Raw genomic sequence first — 22872 nt, 5'->3', positions numbered from 1 at the left:
TAAAGGAGCAATGACATCAACTTGACGCATGTCCTGTTTTTTTGCGTCTACGCATAGTTTTTGATCCTCTACATACTAAGTATTCGGGACCTATATTGCAACAGAGTGAAGAATTGACATATATATTATTGATTAGTGAGACCAGCATAGGTCGGCAAACTCACTCATGTGTCGACTCACACAGACTCACTCAAGCTCAAATGAAGTGTGAGCTGAGTCTGACTGAACTACACTTAGGTGAGCCTGAGCCTCAGTGAGTCCACTTTACGAAATTCTTGTGAGTTTGAGTCGGATTAGTCCGTCAGAGTCTCACTTTGGAAAGTCTGAGTGAGTCCACTCGAGAAAACTTCGGTAAATCGGAGTGAGTCCGCTTGATGAAACACTTTGTGAGTTTGAGTCCGAGTTAGTCGGCTTGAGGAAAATTTTCGTGAATCTGAGTCCGAGTGACAAATATATTCGTAAGTCGGTGTAAGTCTGGCTGAGTTTTACATTTGTGAGTGTGAGCGCGCCTGTGGAAAATTCTAATGAGTATGAATAAGAGTGAGTCCCGTTGATTCAAGCACTCCTGAATGGGAGTCAAGTGAGTTTGCTTCAGCAGAATGTAGGTTAGTCTGGGTCCTAGTGAGAGTCTTAAGCGAAAAACATATTGGGTGAGTCTACGTGGGCCTCACTTATTTGCCTGCCAAATTTTTCCAAATATTTAGGACCTCCTGCTATGAATGAATCCTGTTGCAACCGGCCTTAGTGGCACAGCCGTTCCGGGATGAAGATGTCGAGATGTAAGGTGAACCTAACAGCGGGTTTATTTGCATTGTGTACATGGTGAGCATACACCGCTAGCCGTTCGGCGGCTTGTTTTAAAAATAAAAAAACGCTGCTGCCCCGTCAGCCGAGACGCTGGTCACAACAGCTCGTTCACCGGCGGGAGACTCGACCTGAGTGTGAGCAGCCGTACAGGTCACATAAGCTTCGTTGTTTGGTGTCATCCTCCAAGTAACTGCCGATTACGCCCAGTCAAGGGCTCTCCGGCTTGTTTCTGGTTGCTTTCCTTCTAAGAAAAGCATTCATACACACTACCACAGGCACGGGAGAGCGCTCTGCCCGCACTGAGACATATGGAGTCCACAAATCATCTAAAACAACCTTCCTTAATTAGGTAGTATTTCACACCACATAGAAGCAATCGGGACGTTTGTCTGAGCTTTTAGCGAAGGTGCTAATCCCTATTCCGGAATAATCTTCCTAATAAATTACTTTTCAGAAACTTGACTGTCGAGTGATGCGCTCTCCGTGGCATTCCTGTGTGCCAGCGTCAGTAATCTGCTGTAACCTAGCAGGCCTCAAACTCCTAAAATAAAGCTCTTTTCTTCGCGCTATATTTTAGTCCCCAAGATTTTGTGCCGCCAAAGCTAGTCGTCAGTTTCCTCGGAGCCGACGAAGAGATAATGGTCGTGCTGCACCAGCACCAGGAAAATCCACATTACAAGTCCGCAATCGCACGCTATATTGCATCGGCACGGGCGCACTACTAGTTCTGCCTTGCGATTACCATCTCCATAAAACGTACACGTAGACTCATGAACTAACTTCCCGTACTTACGTCCACTCCGGACACAATTGAACAAAGTATTAAATTAACTAAAAAGAAAATTTTGCAAACCTCACAAGTATTATCCTTGCGTCTCCACGCTGACTCAAAATTAGCTCCTAACGTCGCTCCTGCTCACCCACTTGTACCTACCCGGACAAACGCTTGTCTGAGTATCGTTACGCAACCACACAACGCTCACCTTACTACAAAAACATACTTGCCTAAGAAATGAACAAAATCTACAATTAGTTACTAAAATACCCGTCTAGTAGCCAAGATACTTAAAAAACATATGCTAAAACCTAAGCCAACTCGAACAGTAAAAAAAGCTCAGAACAAAGAACAAATCTGCCATTTACCATCTACACAAACTTACGGCTCACCCATTTTTCTGATCAATGTGCGGTGGTCGCGCTCTATGGGCCCTTCTTATTGAACGGCGACTGCAACAATCAGGTAAGCCATTCGCTTTGCCTCCAAACCCCACTAAGCCTTTCACCAGTCAACCGAGTTCTTCCCCTCGTTCGGCTCTTTTCTGGGGACCACTGACTTTGTACTTCCCCGCCCTATCAAACCTGTCGTGGATACGACGACGTGAGAAGTGACCCCTTCCCTCAGTCTTCATTTTTGCCCAACCTCTTTTTATGTTTATTTTCGTTTGGCGGCTCAAGCGCAAGAAAAGCCACGTTGGCGCGGATGACAAAAGCCTCATTTTGCTCAATACGCTGAAACGTTTACTACCTTTCTTCAAGCGGGTACTCGTTATCGCACCCCTGCCTTTAGGACGCCGCTTCCGTCTTCGCCTCTTCTTGGGCTGCACTTCTGAGTCTCCCGCTCGTGCCTCTCGCCCTCCAGCGCTCTCGCTGGCTTTGTTAGCCACCTGGCTCACGTAGTGTAAATTATTTGCGTACAAATCGTCTTTTTTCACACTTTCCAGACTAGGGGCAGTCTAAACATCTCGTAACACTGCAACTGCTTCCTTCCGAACTAACCTCACATTTCTGGGAACTGCTCACAACTGCATTGCCCTCACCGATCTCTACTAGCGCTTCATATCGTGTATTCACCCAGGTTTTTCTGACTATAGTGGGTCAAAATTTTCTTGGAAACGTATTCAGGATCCACCGTGGCGACACTCTCACCAGAACTCCACTCACATGCCTGGGAGCTGTCTACCACCACTCTACCCTGCGCTACTTCCTCACACTCCGCGAGCCTAATGCTAATGTTGTTGCCTAGCTGGTCGAAATCTCACACAACATGGCGATATCCTCACTTTGTGTCTGTTCCAGATGGTCTACAACCATTTTAGCAGTTTCCCGCCTAGCACTGCACCTCGCCACATTTTCTCTCGCCTTCGGCGATCTCTCCTCTAAGAGCAGCCTATTTTCCAGCTGTCAGCCTCGGTTCATTCATGAACCTGCTGCTACCCTGATGGGTGCTGATTGTGTTGCCTTCCTGTGTTCTTCATCCTTTATCTTCTGTTTTTCATGCATTCCTGTTCCATTATGTATTCCTGAAGTGTTCAACATCAGCCTCGTTACTTATGCTTTTGATAATTACTTAACGGAGTATAGATACAGGCATATCGTCTACAAACTCTAAATAATACCACAATTTTAGCTGGTTATTTCTGGTCAATCTCATCAGGTCCTTGACGACTATTCTTCTTTGACCCAGCTGTGATAAAACGCAAACCCACCAGTTTCAATACTGAGACTGCATAAATTGAAGCCTGTCAAATCATACAGCAGAGACCAAAAGCTTATTCACACACACCGTCCCTCGTGGCCAACCTCCCTCTCTACTTTCTTCCTATTTCTTTTTCACTCCTCTGTGAGTGGCGCAGTGGTTAGCGTCTTCGAATGGAAATCCGCATATCCAATCCTCTGTGATATCCAACATCCTAAATCTTTCCCGCAACTTCCCCTTCAAACTTCCTGTAGTAAATCAGTCGGACGCTCCGCTGGGAAATGAACGTAGGTTTATTGACGCCCAGTCAAATGAACGTAGGTTAATTGACGCCCAGTCCTTTTTTAGAATGGCTGCGAACTCGTGATGAGGCCACCGCTGCTTGCGTGGGTGATAAGCGATAAAATGCGCATGTGACGTCAGTACACAGCACTCCTTCCTTCCATGATTCGGCATACCAAATATACAAAGCTACTTCTTGCTATTCATTTATGCCAGAACGTAGAATATCCCGTCGAACACGCGTTGATCTTTGCGGCGTGATCTGATCATGGCCAGCCTGCTTCGGGCTTGCCTCTGATATCTCTGCACTCGTCAACTGTTGTTGTTGGCTTCTTGTGCTTGGCTTATGAGCAGCTTGACCTGGGCTCACTGCTACAGTTGCTTCTGGGATCGTCACCTGTGGTTGGGGTCGTGTTGCCGCGGAACAAAACGCGGTGTGGCAGCCCACCCCGCTACCCTTGTCTGCTTCGCTACTCGTCCAGGCACTTCTCTGTTGGTTCCGATGTCGGTGATGGCACTCGCCGTTTTCCAACGGGACCGTGTATGACACCGGGCCTCTGACCTCCACCACTCTGGCAGCTTTTCACCAGGGACTTGGAGTGAAGCTTTTGAAGAAGACAGTGTCACCAACACAGTAACTCTGTCTCTGGAATGTGAACTTCAGGCCCATGCACTCGGTCCGCAAGAAGGCGATCCAAAGCCATTCCCAGTCTCCGCCACATCATTATTTCTGCTGCAGATTTCGCTGTGACTGAATGTGGCATCGTGTGCTGTTTAAACAGAAACCACGAAATCTTGCACTGTGTTGATCCTTCTTTTTGCTTTTTTTAGAGCTTCTTTGACTTCCCTTACCATCCTCTCAGCTCTGCTATTACTGGCTGGATGACAAGGTGCCGTAAAAACAACACGCACACCATTACACTTCAGAAATGTCTGCAACTCTGTGCTTGTAAAGGCCGTTCTATTATCAGAAATAACAACGTGTGGCACGCCATGTATCGCAAACACTTGTTTAGGCTTGTCACAATGACCAGAGCCTTCATTGACGACATGATTTCAACCTCGGCCCAGTTGCTGTATGCATTGACACAATAAGAAATACATCTCCTTTGAATGGGCCCGCAAAATTTATGTGCAGACGACTCCAAGGTTGGTCTGGTTTCACCCAAAAGTGAACGGGAGCCTTGGGATTACTTTGTCGACTGCTCTGACATGGCTGGCAATAACGTACATACTCTATCATTTGGCGATCCGTTTTTGGCCACCACGTGAGCTGCTGCTTCCATAGCGCTCATCCCTGGGTGTTTTGATGAGCTTGACAATCTCCGTGGCCTGTAGCGGCGGAGACTCGACAGCTTCTAGTAAGAGCACGTCGCCAGTTGGTTGCGGCTCGTCCTCGTCCCTGGGAGCTCGTAGTCGACTGATGCATCGGCGTTGGAGTTGTCCTCCCCTCGCCTGTACTGAATGCGGTACTTGTACGCCGACAGCAACAAAATGCAGCGCAGCATTCTAGGCGACAGTCCTTCCGGTACTTGTTTGTCTATGTTGAATAAACCCAAAAGCGGTTTGTGATCTGTTATCACTATGAATTCTCACCCAGCAAGGTACTGATGAAATTTTTCAACACCAAACACGACGACTAGACTCTCTCTGTCAATTTGGGCGTAGTTACGCTCACTGGCACCAAGAGTGTGTGTAGCATAAGCTATGGGTTGCTCGCTCCCGTTAAGAGCTTTTTGGACCAGCACTGCCCCCACCCCTACGGGGATGCTTCACAGCACAATATCAAGGGACGCTCGGGGTCATAACAAGCAAGCACTGCATCGGAGCTAAATAGCATTTTCAGCTTCTCAAAAGCTCGTTGGTGCTCAACTTTCCGATCCCACTCGTGGTCCTTGTCTAGGAGCTGGTATAGGGGTTCCACCACTTCGGTCCTGCCCTTGAGGATAGTTCTGTAGAAGTTCAGTAGTGCCAAAAAAGCTTGCCACTCTGTAGTGGGCGTTGGTGCTTGCTGGATGCCGTAACTATTGCTTGGACTTGAATGGATTCCTGTGTTATCAATCCGGTGTCTCAAGAATTCAATACTCATCTTGTTGAAGCCCCGCCGCGGTGGTCTAGCGGCTAAGGTACTCGACTGCTGACCCGCAGGTCGCGGGATCAAATCACGGCTGCGGCGGCTGCCTTTCAAATGGAGGCGAAATGTTGTAGGCCCATGTGCTCAGACTTAGGTGCACGTTAAAGAACCCCAGGTGGTCGAAATTTCCGGAGCCCTCTACTACGGCGTCTCTCATAATCATATGGTGGTTTCGGGACGTTAAGCCCCACATATCAACAATCATCTTGTTTAATTCACACTTTTCTTTGTTAACTCTTGACTGCGCTCTTTGCAAGCACGCCAATACAGCATCAAGTTTTTCAGCATGCTTTTGTGAGTTATGCCCGGAAATGAGGATATCATCAAGATAAGCTTTAACGCCAGAAATGCCGGCCAACAATGTGTCAATGACTTGTTGAAACATTCATTGCACGACAGAAATTGCAAATGGCAGCCGCCTAATAGTGTTAACTGTCAGTACTTCGGCTGACACATCATCGAGACTAAGCTGTTGATAAGCTTAAGCTAGGTCGAGCTTAGTGAGTATCTTGCTTGACCCTAGAGTCACTAGTATCTCCGCGGCAGTGGGCATAGGATACGCGCTGGTTTTAACGGCCATGTTAAGCGTGCTGCGGTAATCACCACAGAGACGTAATGTACCGTCTTTTTTTCCCTACTACCACCAGTGGAGTTCCCCAGTTGCAGTACTCGACTGGTTTCCAGACTTCTTGTTGCAGCAAGCGGTCCACTTCTTTGACCACGTCGTCCTTCAGGGCTAGTGGGACTGCATGACTTTTCAGGAACGTTGGTTTGCCGTCGTCTTTCAGTGTGATGTGCACTGGTGGTCCATTAAAGCCAGGAAGGCCACTGGGAAACATCTCAAACATTGTCAAGTCACACTTTAAACATTCATTTGCTGAATTACATGCAGTTCGATGCCTAGAGGCCTAAACCAGTTCTGCCCACGCAAGCTGTTACTTCTTCTCTTCACTACCAACAAAGGCAGTTTTGCTGTCTGGTCCTTCGATTTCACCACAACACTTTCATGACCGACTACGGGCAACGCCTCCTTTGACCAGGTTACTAGCGTTGTCTTTGGTTCATGAAGGGATATTTTCCTTTGCTTTCCTGTGAATGAACGAAAGGTGTCTTCACTCACAATTGTGCACGACACTCCAGAATCAATTTCTATCGGTGTACACTTTGCCCTTCAATCTGTACGTCTACAATAAATTTTTCTTCTTGCTCAACAACTTCACAAACGAAAAATAATTCGGTCATTTCGTAAGCACCCTTGGATTTACTCTCTTTTTTCTTCTGCTCCTGAAAAATCTTTTTTTTTCAAAGTTTCTAACTTCATCTTTTGAACGACAGGTTCTTGCTGTGTGTCGAATTTTTTCGTACTTGAAACATGCCGCCTTTCTGAAACAGCATAAATGCTGAGCGTGCTTACCGTCGCAGTGATAACAACTGGAACCTTCCGCCGTGGTTTCTTGCTTCAAGTGAGGGGCTTGAATTAAGCCCTGGCTCTCTTTTGTCTCGTCTCGTCTCTGGTTGCGTATGTCTCGCTGCTGTTGCTCTGTAGCTTCAGCTATCACGGCCATGTCGCACGTGACCTGGAACGTAAGATTCTGCTCGGCAAGGAGTCTCTGCTAAACCGCATCATTCTTGATGCCGCACACGAAACGATCCCGCATCATCATGTGCAACGGTAATTGCTTGTCACCGAACCCGCAGTCTTTCGTGAGCTTCCGCAGAGCGTTGATGTAGCCTACCACCGATTCATAAGCAGTCTGGTTTCTTCTGTGGAACAAAAACCTTGCGTGCAGCTTGGGAGGTCTCGGGTGAAGGTGCTTGAAAAAGGCCGTCTTGATCTCGTCGTAGCTTGTCGTGGTCGGTCTTATTGGCTCCACCAGGGTTGCGATCAACCCATATGCTGCTTCGCCGCAGCAACTCAGCAGAACTGCTCTTTTCTGCTCATCTGTTGTTATCTTGTTCGCGACGCAAAACTTTTTCAACCGCTCGACGTACTCATCCCAAGACGTGTCCGTTCCAAGACGATACTCGCCAATCTTGCCATCCCGCCTTCTTCGATGGCGGCCTCACCTGGCTGGTCCGCCTGGTCGCCAATGTAGTAAATTAGTCGGACGCTCTGCTGGGAAATGAACGTAGTTTATTGACGCCCAGTCTTTTATAGAATGGATGTGGACTCGCGATGAGGCAACCGGTGCTTGCGTGGGTGATAAGCGATAAATTGCGCATGTGACGTCAGTACACAACACTTCCCATAACTCACAACTGTTCCTACTAAATTACCTCAGCTTTCTTGCTTAACCTACTTGTTCAGATGATTATTTATTGCTGCTCTGTGCTGAGATAACAACCACGTTGGCTAGGAAGTCGTTGGTGGTATCTATCTTTTAACGGGTATTGGCTAAAATACTCAGTACATCTCAAGCACTAAGCCAGACAATCACCCCTTTATGTGTGGTCGTGCTACGCTGCCTCAATCCCACCAAATTGCAAGTCTAGGGCTTTCGGCTGACCTCCAGTCTATGTTGCTCATCGTCACTGACTCTTATCTCAACGCTGCCATCCAGTTGTTGCGACCAGCCTTTGCGGCACAGGACATCCGAAATGAAGATGTCTAGGCAGGAGGAAGGCGAACTTAACAGGGAATTTATTTACAATATAACAATGGCGAGCTCATTCGTACATGGTGAACATAGGCCGCCAGCCGTTCGGCGGCTTTTTTGAGGACAAAAGGAACGCCGCTCCCTTGTCAGCCCAGGTGCCGGTCACAACAATCCCCAACTTTAGACATGGGTTGTATGGGCAAGACGCACGGCTTCGTAATTTCGCCCATGCTTTTTAACCTTGTGCATGTCGGGTTACCACGAAAATTAGCTGAGATATCTTGTACGCCGATGATATTGTTACGTAAAAGGAGACGGGACGTGACTATTTGGCAGTGTATTTACACCGATAAAATCAGAGCGCAGCACACAGAGCGGGCAAACCAGTTCTTTTTGTCGTCTTCTGAACACAGAATGGTTCACTTTTCATGCGATAGCTACGTAACATTGCCCCCCGGTTGTAAAAGCACCGACTCGGTGCACTTTATACGTGTTCTTCAGAAGGAGGGCGGTATGGTTTCAACATACTGACGTGAACTACGTCACTGGGGGTGTTTGCAGACAGGTTAGTCCCGGAGACTGGAGTGACCTCATAGGTAACGTCCGTTACCCGTCGTATGATACGGTGAGGTCCCTTATACGGAGATAGCAACTTTTCTGACAATCCAACACGACGAACTGGGTACCAAATAAGAACTAGAGAACCAGGTGAGAAGTCAACGTCGACATGCTTGCTGTCGTAGAGAGCCTTCTGGGTTACTTGTGAAGCCAACAGCCTAGAGCGGGCAATCAGACATGCGTGGTCAACACGAGCAATAACATCCTATGCGTATTCGGTCGGTGGAGGTGTAGTAGTCGGTAGTAGGGTGTCCAATGCTAAGGTCGGATTACGGCAATAGAGCCCATAAAATCTGAATTGCCTGCTGTATCATGACGAGATGAATTATAGGCAAACGTCACGTGAGGTAGCGCTAGATCCCAGTCATGGTGGTCAGATGAGACATACATCGAGAGCAAGTCCGTGAGAGTGCGATTTAGGCGTTCGTTAAGGCCATTTGTTTGAGGATGGTAGAAAGTGTTCAGTTTGTGTTGCGTTGAGGAAGAGCGGAAAATGTCGTCGAGTACGCGTGATAAAAATGTGCGTCCATGATCGATGAGCTATTGCTGAGGAGTGCCATGGTGTGTAATTACATTGTGGAGCAAAAAGTCGGCAACGTCAGTAGCAGTGCTGGTGGGGAGTGCTCTGGTGATGGCAAACCTGGTCGCATGGTCTATAGCAACAGTGATCCACTTGTTCCCAGAGTTTCATTCAGGGAACAGTTCGAGGAGGTCTACACCAACACGGAAGAAAGGTTCGGTAGGGATGGAGATCGGGGGAGGAGTCCCGCAGGGGGTGTGGCAGGTCGTTTTCGACGTTGGAATTTATCGCAGGAGGCCACGAGGTGTCAAACCGACCGCTCGAGACCACGCCAAAAGAAGCGGCGCCGGACGCGGTCGTACGTGCGAGATACATCCAAGTGGCCGGTAATCAGTTCGTCGTGAAGCTCACGCAGGACCGCTGAACGGAGATGGTTAGGCACGACAAGAAATAGCTCAAGGCTATCTGGCTGGACGCTACGACAGCACAGCGTGCCATTTAGGAGAATGAAGGTGCGGAGTGACACGTCATTGAAGTCAAATTCCAGACGGGCAATGAGTGACCGCAAGGAAGGGTTGCGACGCTGTTCGTCACCAATCTGACAAAACCTAGACATGGACATGACGCTGGGGCCAGGTTCGCCGACCGATTCATCTGGTTGGTCAACAGGGTAGCCGGAAAAGCAATCGGCGCCCAGATGGAGGCGTCCAGACTTGTAGGCAACTGAGTAAGAGTACTCCTGAAGACGCAACGCCCAACGACCAAGTCGTCCAGAAGGGTCCTTCAGTAGAGAAAGCCAACAGAGGGTGTGATGATTTGGGACGACAAGAAACGGGTGGCCATACCAGTAAGGGCGAAATTTCAAAACTGCTCAAACAAGGGCAAGGCATTCTTGTTCTGTTATAGAGTAGTTACGCTCCGACTTTGAGCGAAGACGTCTTGCGTATGCAATTACACGATTTAGGCCCGCTGAGTTTGGGCTAAAACTGTGCCGATGCCGTGACCGCTAGCGTCAGTCCGCACTTCTGTAGGAGCATTTGGGTCAAAATGTGCAAGTATCGGTGGTGTCGTTAGAGCGATGATTAGTGAGAGAAAGCGTTAGCCTAAAGAGGAACCCAAAAAAAACGGGACGTCGTGTTTGAGAAGGTCTGTGAGCGGGCGTGCGAGTGCCGCATAGTCTTTTACGAACCGGCGAAAGTAAGAGCATAGGCCCACGAAACTGCGAGCGTCATGGATAGAGCGCAGAACGGGAAAGTTCGTTACGGCGCGTACTTTAGCAGCGTCTGGACGTACACCGGAAGCGTCAACAAGGTGGCCCAACACATTCATTTGACGAAGACCAAGCGGCACTTCGAGGAATTTAGCTGGAGGTCGGCATGTCGGAATGGTGATAAAATCGTCGAAAGGCGTTCGAGGTGTGTGGCGGAGGTGGGTGAGAAGATAATCACGCCATCTAAGTAAGACAAGCACGTCGTCCATTTAAATCCTTGAAGCAGCGTGCCCATCATCCTCTCGAAGGTTTCTGGGGCGTTGTAGAGACCAAAAGGCATGACCTTGAATTGGTAAAGGCCGTCTGGGGTAACGAATGCAGTTTTATCACGATCCATTTCATTTACAGCAATTTCCCAGTAGCCAAATCGGAGGTCGAGAAATGAAAAAAGGTAGCGCCATGAAGACAGTCAAGTGCGTCGTCAATACGTGGAAGAGGTACACGTCTTTCTTGGTTATTTTGTTGAGGTGCCAATAATCAATACAGAAACGCCAGGAGCCGTCTTTCTTCTTTACCAAGACCACTGGGGAGGCCAAAGGGCTTGACGATGGTTCGATGATGTCTTTCGATAGCATGTTGTCCACTTCCTTCTGATTCACTGCTCGTTCTGATGCGGACACGTGGTAAGGCCGATGGTGGAAGGGCGCAGAGTCACCAGTGTTGATTCGGTGCTTGACAATAATAGTGTGGCCCAAGGGACGATCACAGATATCAAAAATGTCACCGTAGGTAGCCGAAACGCGGCAGAGAGCGTCGGCCTGATTAGGCGAAAGGTCCGGTCCAATCATACTTCGATAGATGGCCTCGGCAGAACAGGGTAACCGTGAGACTTCGGCTTGGTCCGGAACAGTTACGGCGACAACGTTTATGTCATCATCTCTTATGGCAGCGAGTTGAGCAATCGACATCTGGTAGTGCAATACTTGAGGAATGAGGCCAAAACTTAGGAGCGGAAGAAACACACTGTTGTCCACTATGGTTGCCATGGTATGCGGCACTGTAACACTGCAGGTCAGTCGTGCGTCTGTTATCAGTGTAACAATGTAGTCTCCGTTGGGAACTGGAGGGGTCGATGACAGACACACGTATGTCACAGCTTTAGGCAGCAAGCGAACAAAAGTGGTTGGACCCAAGCGACTGACGGGCTTTTCACAGGCATCAGAGAGCAGGAGAAGGTCGAGGCTGGCTGGGCCAAAAGAACAGTCAATTAAAGCCGAGTGTGCCGAGAGGAAATTAAGGCCTAGTATGAGGTCATGAGGACAACGATCTAGAACGCCAAAATTGACTACAACGTGACGACCAGCAATGTTGACACGAGCAGTGCACGTTCCGATGACTTCTACAGCGCCGCCATTGGCAACACGTATAGCTTGAGTCGTAGAGGGTGTCATGATCTTCTGCAAATGGCGGTGTGGATGTGCGCTCTTAATAGATAGGTGGGCGCCTGTGTCAATAAAGGCAGTGACAAGAACATTGTCGACTTTTACTTCAATGAGACTGTGGTGTGTGAACAGCGTCAGTAGAGGGTTTCCGGGCGTCGTTGGTGTTGCAGCTTCACCTCCATAAGCTGCAATATCAAGTTTTCCTGCTGCGATCGTCCAGAGAAGCTCGGCGAGGAAAAGCGCCGAGGCGGCGGAGAGCGGGATTGGCGGCGTAGCGGCGACGGGGAACGGGAGTAGCGGCGACCGTAAGAAGGGGCGTCAGTGGGGAGAGGCTCGTGAGGAGGCGACGAGTAAAAGATGGATGGTGTAGCGGCTGGACGTACAAAGTGGTAGGGCGCATATAAGTAGGGTACCTCTGACGTGGTGGGTTGGACCAGCGGCGACGGCAATAACGAGAGATATGTCCAGGTTGATGACAGTAAAAGCAGATTGGCTGGTCGTCAGGGGTTCGCCATTGCGTAGGGTTCCAGAAGAGCAATGATGGAGCAGATCGGCGAGCGTTACCTGAGGGGTATGGGCGTACTTAAGGGTGAGTAACGGGACAAGCTGACGGAGGATCGAGATTAGTGAACTACTGCCTTACCACAGCTTGAATTAAGGTTACCAATGGGTTTGATGGGTCAGTTGCTTGAGTTGTACAAAAAGGCTGTAGAATGGGATCTGAACAAGCAGCTTCAAGATCCTAACGAACAATTGAGGTGACGTGGTCATAGGTGGGAGGTTGGCGAGCGGCTTCACACGATGAAGTTGCGGCCGTGTTGCATAGTCGTGTGAACTTCTGCGTGATACGGCGGCTCTTGGCGTGTTCAAACTGCCGGCATGCACTCTGATGATTTCGTCAATGGTCATGACGTTATTGTATACAAGTAGGTTGAAGGCATCGTCGGCAATGCCTTTAAGCACACTCGATACCTTCTCAGGCTGAGGCATGTGCTCGTCAACCTGGCGGCAAAGGGCGATGACGTAGTGAATATACGCTACGTAGGATTAGGTAGACGTCTGTGCCCAAGTAGCCAACTGATTTCGCGCAGTTATCTGTCATGCAGCGGTGTTTCCAAAAAGGTCACGGATCTCCTCCTTGAAAGCGTCCCAGTTGGTAATGTCTGTTTCGTGCGTTTTGAACCACACCCGCGGGGGGCCATTAAGGTAAAAAAGCACGTTGGCAAGCATGAGTGTTGGGTCCCACCTATAGCTGGCGCTGATCCGTTCATACACGTTGAGCCACTTGTCAACATTAAGGCCATCCTGTCCGGAAACTACGCCAGGATCACGAGCAGGAGGTAGGACAACGTAGGAAGGAGTCACAGAAGAGGCGGGTGGTGAATATGATGTAATTTGAACCTGTGACATGGTAGGACTCGTGTTGATGCGGTCGCTACGGAGCTTCGTGATGGGTACAGGGAAGGACTAGCCAGTCCACCACAAATATTTTACGTAAAATAAGACAGGACTTGACCATTTGGCAGTGTATTTACACCGAAAAAATCGGAGCGCAGCACACAGAGCGAGCAAACCAGTCCTCTTCATCGTCTTCTGATCACAGAATGGTTCACCCTTCATGCGATAACTACGTAGCAATATTACCCTCTGGGTTGCCGAGGGGAATGACAGGGAGGTCGAGCATACGTTGCAGGAGGCTGCTAATGTGGTACAGGACTACCTCCGACCACTGAGACATGGGCCTCAAATGTTCCGCGGCTAAATCAGAGCTCCTTCTTTGCAGACCCACGTGACGCGGCCATAAATCCAAGAACACTAATTTCTACAACGAGAACGCAGATAGATATATTACAATCGTAACATCTGATAGCACTGTCACTCCACCAGTTAACATTAGAGTGTTGGGCTTGCTCTCGGCCTATGGAGAAAGGGGCGAAACCATATGCAGAGTAGAAGGTGCTGTCGATGCAACGCTCCGTTCGCTGAAACACACAACAAATCGCCATAGCAGATTGAAGGAAAGGAATACCATTCATCTGCTATACATGCTTTCATTATAAGCCACATAACGTACGTCGTATCCTACTTCAAGTGGCAGGCGACCGAACGAACTAAGGTAGACCATCTCATCCGCAAGGCGTATAAACGCGCAATAGGCTTACCAATAAATACTGGCATAGAAAAATATCTCGAGCTGGGGTTGCATAATATCCTAGACAAACTAATCGAAGCACACAACATCACCCAATATGGACGTTGGGCTAAAACCAGAAGTTGTCGATACATTCTTTAAAAGCTGTGCATCAGCTACCACACGCAGCCTGGCGAAAAGTCGTAATACCAAGACATATTCGTGAGCGCATCATCGTTCTTCCCTTGCCCAACAACATGCATCCGACTCATCACATCGGTCGCTGCAACAGACGGACACAAGTTCTGACAAAGACAGACAGTTATCGTATACGGGGCTTAGCGGGATCACAGACTTACCGTAATAGCGGGATCGAAGTGCGCATGCGCAGATATGTACGTTACCCGCACCACTCATCATACGCGCACTATTTTTTTCAGGTTTAACATTACCCTGATAGCGTAGGTGTACGTAGTGTACGTATAACATGGCGGTGCTCTCGGGTGCCCGCTTCCATGTGATTTTGGCGTAGTTCTTAAAATTCACTTTGTTCGCATCAAACGAGTGTTTGAATGCACTGTAAAAAATTACTTCGATGTCGGAGCAATACGGCTATCCTCTATGGCGACCACCCTACCCTCTTCAGAGTAATTTTTGCACCGGACCTCCGGAAAAATGGGCTTACTCCGGCTGACCGGAGCAATTGCGTGGTACATCCGGAGCATTTCTCACTGATGTTTCACTCCGGCCAGCCAGCGTGAATGCGTGGCGGCGTCCGAGCATTTTTCAGCGGCCTTTCGTGGAACCTCCGATGGCCCACCGCTGTAGTCTAGTGGCTAAGGTACTCGGCCGTTCACCTGCAGGCCGTGGGATCGAACCCCGGCTGCGGCGGCAACATTTTCAGTGGAGGCGAAAATGATGTAGGCCCGTGTGCTCAGATTTGGGTGCACGTTAAAGAATCGCAGGTAGTCGAAATTTCGGGAGCCCTTTACTAAGGCGTCTCTCATAATCATATGGTTGTTTTGGGACATTAGCCCCCACATATCATATCATCGTGGAAGCACCGGAGCATTTTTCGCGGGTTTTTCATCCCGGCTATTCGGAGCTTTTTCACAGCTATTAGTAGTTATTGTATGAGCATAGCTTCAAGACGAACAGCTTCAAGTACAAAATAAGGAAAAGTTCACTACAACGTAAAAAAATAAATAAGCAATAAAAGGCACAGATATTACACCACTTAACCCAACGGCATTTTCACAGAAATAAGGGAAGGCCGACCAGTTTACTCAACTGAAAGGTCCATGCACACGTTCGGAGGCACAAAAGGTGATGCACGTGCAAGCGTCACGACAAGCGTTCCAAGCTTGAAGAAATTTTCTTTTCTCTTCTTCAACCGCTTACACATTACAGTGGTACTCTCATATAGACATGTGTTCTGAGGCGAATAAAAAACTTTATTTCCTCAAGAAAAAGCTGGAACACGCCACACCGGATGTGAAACTAACTACTTAAAAAACGTTTCTAAAATCAGTTTAGAGTATGCTAGTATTGTCTGGTAACCTCACCAAAAGGTTTTGAGGACTAAAATTGAGAGAATACAAAAATTACCAGTCCGTTTCGTATGGGGTAAATGGCGACGCACACACTCCGTCACGGCTTTGTTAGAGTCCTGTGAGCTTGAGTGTTTAAAATATCCTAGACGCAAAGAACGCCTCCGTTTTTTTTCCAAGGATTATAAGCAGGCAAACAAAAATAAAAAAGGATTTATTTTTCAGTCACCTGGAAGGCCATGTTATTGTCTTAATATTAGCCGAGCTATTGAACCCCATTTCCCACGCACCAATTTTTTTCCGCCACTCCTTTTCTCCAGACGCAATAGAAATGTGGAATAGCTTACCTGATTTGGCTGTGCAATAAACGACGTCAATCAACTTTAAAGATGGGTTAGACAGCTTTCTCTGCAGTATTTATTGCTAACTTCTGTTGCCAACATTTTTTCTCGATTTTTCGGCATAGCTACCGCTGTTTGTTTCTTCTTTTCCTGATCATGAATATTCATCTGTTATTCATATGAGATATTTATTGCTTTATTGTGTAAATACTATGTGCTATTTGACACTTTCCTGTAATGTCCACAGGCACGTGACAATGAATGAAAACCAGAATGCAGCAAAACGATGCACGACAAAGGAAGAAAGCGTGGCCACCGAGAGCAACTGGTCACCGAGAACAACTGGTCACCACCCCCGAAACACCATTCATCGGATTCGTGGATGACGCAAGGGCTTAGCTGATTGCTTATTGCATAATTTAGCAAAAAAATAAATACACACGAGAAATGGAATTCATCCGAGATCCAGGATATTTGTAGACGCTAAAGCCATGGGTACTCGTTCAATCCTGTAGCCAGCGAGTACACGAAAATAGCTAGTCTCGTAAACCGACCATGCACACACAAATATACAGGACCAGCGTTCATTATCAGGAAGTCGATCCCATGTACTCCGGTGTCCGACAGCCGATACGCCATAAAAACACACCTCCGTGACGTGAACGAAATTCAAAACGGACAAATGCTTCCCATATATTTCTAATTTGATAGCCCTATTTTCGCTGAAACAATTCAGGAAAGCAATTTTTTCACTAAAATTAACGAATTTTTGTACTCTCAAAGACAACATCAGCCATGTCTCTCCCTGTCATTTCCCAATTTTATCTGACAATATTGCTGATATTACACCCGCATTTTAGTTGATGCCCATCATCATTTTGCAAGCAAACTAGAGCCCTACACTTTGTGTGTCAACGGCCTGTCTTAAAAAAAGCGTACCTTCATTTTTCTTTGCAAAATAATTTTGGGAAGGTCGGCACTGCTTTTGCTTTTTTTATTTGTACTTCCCGCTTTGGTTTGCTACTTGTCGATTTGATTGATATGTGGGGTTTAACGTCCCAAAACCACTATATGATTATGAGAGACGCCGTAGTGGAGGGCTCCGGAAATTTAGACCACCTGGGGTTCTTTAACGTGCACCCAAATCTGAGCACACGGGCCTACAACATTTCCGCCTCCATCGGAAATGCATACGCCGCAGCCGGGATTCGAACCCTGGCCCTGCGGGTCAGCAACCGAGTACCTTAGCCACTAGACCACCGCGGCGGGGCGATTTGCTACTTGTCGTCATCGTCATTATCAGCCTGACTACGTCCACTGCAGGACAAAGGCCTCTCCCATGTTCCGTCAGTCAACTCAGTCCTGTGCTTGCTGCTGTCAATTTATACCCGCAAACTTCTTAATCACATCTGCCCACCTAGCCTTCTCTCTCCCCCTAACCCTCTTGCCTTCTCTGGGAATCCGGTTAGTTATCCTTAATGGCCAGCGGTTATCCTGTCTACGCGCTAGACGCCCGGCTCATGTCCGTTTCCTCCTTGATTTCAACTATAATACCCGTAACCCCCGTTTGTTCACTCTGCTATCTTGTCTCTTGAGGTTACACATACCATTTTTCTTTTCCATTGCTCGCTGCGTCGTCCTCAATTTAAGCTGAACTTTCTTTGTTAGCCTCCAGGTTTCTGCTGGATAGCTGAGTACCGGCAAGATGCAGCTGTTATAACAGCTAGACCTTCCTCTTTAGGAATGGTGGCAATCTAGCCGTCATTATTTGAGAGTGCTTGCCAAATGTGCTTCACGCCATTCTTCTTCTTCTAGTTACTTCAATCTCGTGGTTTGGCTCCACGGTTATTACCTGCCGTGAGTAGACTTACTCATATACAACTTGAAGTGCACTATTACCTATGTGAAAGCACTGCTCTCTTCCGAGGTTGTTGTACATAACTTTCGTTTTCTGCTAATTAATTTTAAGACCCACCTTTCTGCTCTCCTTGTCTAACTCCGTAATCATGAGTTGTCATTCGTCCTCCGAGTTACTCAGCGATGCAATGTCATCGGTGAACCACGGGTTACTAAGGTGCTCTCCATTAAATCTTTTTCCCAACTGTTCCTATTCTAAGCCTCTTAAAACCTCCTGCAAGCACGCGGTAAATAGCATTGGGGAGATTGCGTCGCTCTGCCTAACACCCTTCTTAATTGGTATTCTGTTGCTTTATTTATGAAGCAATATGGTAGAAGTTTATCCCCTGTAGATTTCCTCCAGTATGTTTATATATAATTCATCGGCGCCCTGATCCCGCAGTGTCTGCATGACTACTGATATTTCTACTGAATCAAACTCTTCCTCGTAATCTAAGAAAGCTATGTATAGTGGTTGGCTATATTCTGAGCATTTCTCTATTACCTGGTTTATAGTATGAATGTGGCAATTGGTGAGTAGCCTGTTCGAAATCCTGCTTGTTCCTTTGGTTGGTGGAATTCTAATGTTTTCTCAACACTGTTAGCAATTGCCTTTGTAAATAGCTTGTATACTACGGAGAGCAAGCTGATCGGCCTGTAACTCTTAAAGTCTTTGTCATCTCCTTTTTTTATGTATTGAGATGATGTTAGCATTCTTCCAAGACTCTGGTACTCTTTCCGTCAGGAGGCACCTCGAAAAATGGGTGGCTAGTTTTTTCTAACAATATCTGTCCTGCATCTTTCAGCAGATCTGATGTTAGCTGATCCTCACCAGCAGCTTTACCTCTTTGCATGCTCTCCAAGACTTTTCTGACTTCCATCATTACTGGTCGGTGTCATCTGGGTTACTGCTAGTTCTTATAGTATTAAGGTTGGGGTTGTCCCTGCTACTGCACAGGTCTCTGTAAAACTCATCCGCTATTTTAACTATCCTATTCATATTGGTAGTTATCTTGCCTTCATTGTCCCTTAGTGCATACATCGATTTCTGCCTATTTCAAGTTTCTTCTTCACTGCTTTGACGCTTTCTCCGTTTTTTCAGAGTGTGTTCTACTCTCTTCATGTTATACCTTCTTACATCGGATATCTTAAGCTTATTATTCAACTTCGACAGCTCTGCCAGTTCTATTTTGTCTGTTGTACTAGAGACTTTCATGATTTGACGCTTATTATTGAGGTTCTTTGTCTGCTTGGACAGCTTTCCAGTGTCCTGTCTAAGTACCATACCTCCAACTTCCACTGCAAACTCCGTAATGATACTCGTCAGATTATCATTCATTGCGTCAACGCTAAGGCTGGTTTCCTCGATAAGTGCCGAGTACCTGTTCGGAAGTGAGACTATAAATTCCTCTACTTTCCCTCTCAGTGCTAGCTCATTGATTGCCTTCTTGCTTATCAGTTTCTGTCGTTCCTTCCTCAAGTCTAGGCGAATTCGAAACCGTACCATTCTATGGTCACTGCAAGCACTTCCACGTCCTGCACGATGCCTGGGTGTGCACTCATTATATATTGTATTTTGTTCTTATTTTCGCCATTAGGTCTCCATGTTCACTTAGGGTTTCCTCGTTTTCGGTAGAAAGTATTCATAATCCGTAAAAATTGCGTTCTGCGAACTCTACTAGTAACTCTCCTGTAGTATTTCTAGTACCGATGCCATAATCTCCCACTGCCTGGTCTCCAGTCTCCTTCTTCCCTTCCTTTGCATTAAAGACTCCCATCAGTATGTTAAACTGTGTTTTCACTTTACTCATTTCCCATTCCACGTATTCATAGAAGCTTTCAGCTGAAGTATCATCATGGCTGGATGTAGGCGTGTAAACCTGTGCCACCATCATCTTGTATCTCCTATTGATTTCACTTACGATACCTCCCACCCTTTCATTATAGCTATAGTATTCCTCTATGTTGCCAGCTATCTTTCTGTGAATAAGGTACGCCCGTCCCAGTTCTGTTCTGTCAGCCAATCCCCTATAGCAAAGGGCGTGTCCATTTTGTGGCACCGTATATAGCCCTCATCTGTCCTCCTAACCTCCCTAAGTCCTATTATATCCCATTTAACTCCCTTTAGTTCCTAGAATAGTACATCTAGGCTTGCCTATCTTGATAAGGTTCTAGAGTTCAACGTTGCTAAGTTCAGATTTCAGGTTAGTTGTCAAGATGAACATTATTCAAAGTATAGTTACTGCATGAGCATGTATTCCTTCAAAACGAACAGCCTCAATCACAAAATAAAAAGTTTACTACTATTTAAAAAAGATAACTTAACAATAAAAACTAGCAGATCCCACGTACAGTGGGAATCGATGACATGCGAAGCATGAATGAACAAGATTAATAGATCACTCTAAAATCGGCACAACGTTACAAGTCGGACGTAAAATACGCCGTACATGACTTCCTCGTCAGATTATCATGTTTGGGCGTGTCATTTTTCTTTGTCGTCTATTCACGGCACGTGATACCAAATTTGGTATATCTGGAGCTAACGAAATGGCCGCAAGCGCGCTATGAACGTACCAAGGAGTCATGTGTCACATGACACGTATGTCCTTAATATCGTGTTTGGACGTGTCATTTACCTTTGTCATCCCTTCGCGTCACGCCATACCCAATTTGTTATAAGTGAAGCTAGTGAAACCACTGCGAGTGCATCATGGGCGTGATATATCGTCATGTTTTTACATCGCACCCATGCCCTCATTGTCATGTTTCCACCAGTCACATACCTTCGTCATTCATTCACGCCACGTGACACCAAATTTAGTACATGTGAAGCTAGCGAAACGACCACGAGCGCATTATGCGCGTAACATAGCACCATGTTGTTACAAGACAAGCTTGTCATGATTATCTTGTTTGGACGTCTCATTTACCTTTGTAGTCCGTTAGATAAAAAGAAGCATTTTATTAGAGAGATAAGGCACATGAAGGTGCACATTTTTACATTTTACCGGTTTGGTCGTGAAAACTTATCTCCTGTCTCCACCTCCCCTTCTAACAAAAAAAATTGGCGGATCCCATGTACAGTGGGAATTGACAATATGCGAAGCACGAATGAGGAAGGTTGACATGCCACTGTCGAATCACCACAACTTCAAGAGGTGGAGGTAAACGATGCCTTACATGACTTCCGTGTCATGATTATTATGTTTGGATGTGTCGTTTACCTTCGTCATCTATTCACGTCACGTGATGCCAAATTTAGTATATGTGGAGCTAGCAAAACGGCCGCGAGAACGCTATAAGTGTGGTATGTTCTCACGTTCTTACATGACACGCGTCTCTATATTGTCATGTTTGCACCCGCTATATACCTTTGTCATCCATTGACGTAACGTAACAACAAATTTTGCATCTGTGGAGTTAGCGAAACGGCTTTGACTGCATTAAGAAGGCCCAATATACTCAAACGTAGCGTTGACGCGCGCGCACGCTGGGCACAGCGACGCTACGTTAGCAAAACTCGACCACTCTATAGTCTGACGTCAACCGCTACCGGCGCGACCAGCATCCGTCATCGCGGCCCGACGGCAACCAGCGCGAAATGCGACATGCTACATTTGGCGGCAATGCATCACCCAGACAGCACTGCGTCTGCCTCTTTTCGAGATGGAGGGATGCCGGACACGCTGAAACGGGCATGCGTCAAAGCAACGCAGTGAGCGCCTGCGAGTATCTGGCAGGACCGGCGCCTGGAGTGGCAACTCCGGCGTGGGGCGAGGAAACGAACGCCAGCGCGCACGCGCGCCGGGTCACGTCGAAGTCGATTGGCACCTTGACTGTGGCCTGTAGTCATAATTTCCCATGACACGCATTTCAAGATTATCATGTTCGCACCAGTATCATACTTTCGTCATCCACTGACGTCACGTAATACCGAATTTGGAATATGTGAAGCTAGTGAAACGGCCACGACCGCATCATGAGCGTAGCATGTAGTCATGTTGTTATATGACACGCATATCATGTTTATCATGCTTGCACTAGTCTCATACCTTCGTCATTCATTCACGTCCCGTAATACCAAATTTGGTATAATTGAAGCTAGCGAAACGGTGCCAGCTTATCATGAGCATGGCTTGCAATCATAATGTTACATGACACTCATCTCATTATTATTATGTTGGCACCAGTCAGATACCTGCCTCATTCTTTCACGTACATTAATACCACATTTTGTCAATGTGACGCTAGCGAAATGGCCGAGAGCTCATGATGAGCATGGCATGTAGTCATGTTGTTACATGACACACATCTCGTGATATTTATGTTAGGGTCTGTCGCTTGTTTTCGCCATGCAATCATGTCTAATGATATTATGAGCGCCCTGTTCTCATCTCTTCTATTCCCTTCTGTCATTTGCACTGTTAAGCACTTTTTTCGTCTACCATGTCTTATCTTACCAGTTTTGCAACAAGTCATGTGAACGAAACCACCACAAGAGCAGCAAGACCATGAATTGTAAATCATGACATTCATAAAATATTCATATTGATTTTCAGGTTATGACTAGTCAAATATGCTCGTCATTTGTCCTGGTATGCCATACCAAGTTTGGTGTTGATACCATTATCCAAACGGCCAGGAGAGCTAAATGTCGTAGGTGGCGCCAGACAGATCGACAGATCGACAGACAGACAGACAGACAGACAGATCGACAGATCGACAGACAGACAGACAGACAGATCGACAGATCGACAGACAGACAGATCGACAGACAGACAGATCGACAGATCGACAGACAGACAGATCGACAGACAGACAGATCGACAGATCGACAGATCGACAGACAGACAGATCGACAGATC

The 22872-nt window shown here is 47.0% G+C and overlaps 1 protein-coding gene and 1 pseudogene across 8 annotated transcripts in view; one reads left to right on the top strand and one right to left on the bottom strand.

The window, feature by feature from the left end:
* The window catches only part of LOC119173523 (solute carrier family 41 member 3), an 880209-nt gene extending 857644 nt beyond the window's left edge, over positions 1–22565 (top strand). For 7 of the 8 annotated variants that reach the window (XM_075896482.1, XM_075896486.1, XM_075896484.1 and 4 more), the window contains one exon: positions 16356–22565. In XM_075896482.1, the coding sequence (XP_075752597.1) occupies positions 16356–16494 (139 nt within the window). In that variant the 3' untranslated portion in view covers positions 16495–22565. The remainder of the gene's footprint in view (positions 1–16355) is intronic. The other variant, XM_075896485.1, reaches the window with a different exon arrangement.
* Positions 4805–8226, bottom strand: LOC142817196 (uncharacterized; annotated as a pseudogene).
* Positions 22566–22872: the final 307 nt, after the last annotated feature.

The sequence above is a fragment of the Rhipicephalus microplus genome, chromosome 5 (genome assembly GCF_043290135.1).
Source record: "Rhipicephalus microplus isolate Deutch F79 chromosome 5, USDA_Rmic, whole genome shotgun sequence".
Classification (NCBI taxonomy): Eukaryota; Metazoa; Arthropoda; class Arachnida; order Ixodida; family Ixodidae; genus Rhipicephalus; species Rhipicephalus microplus.
This window is presented reverse-complemented; position numbering and strand designations above follow the sequence as displayed.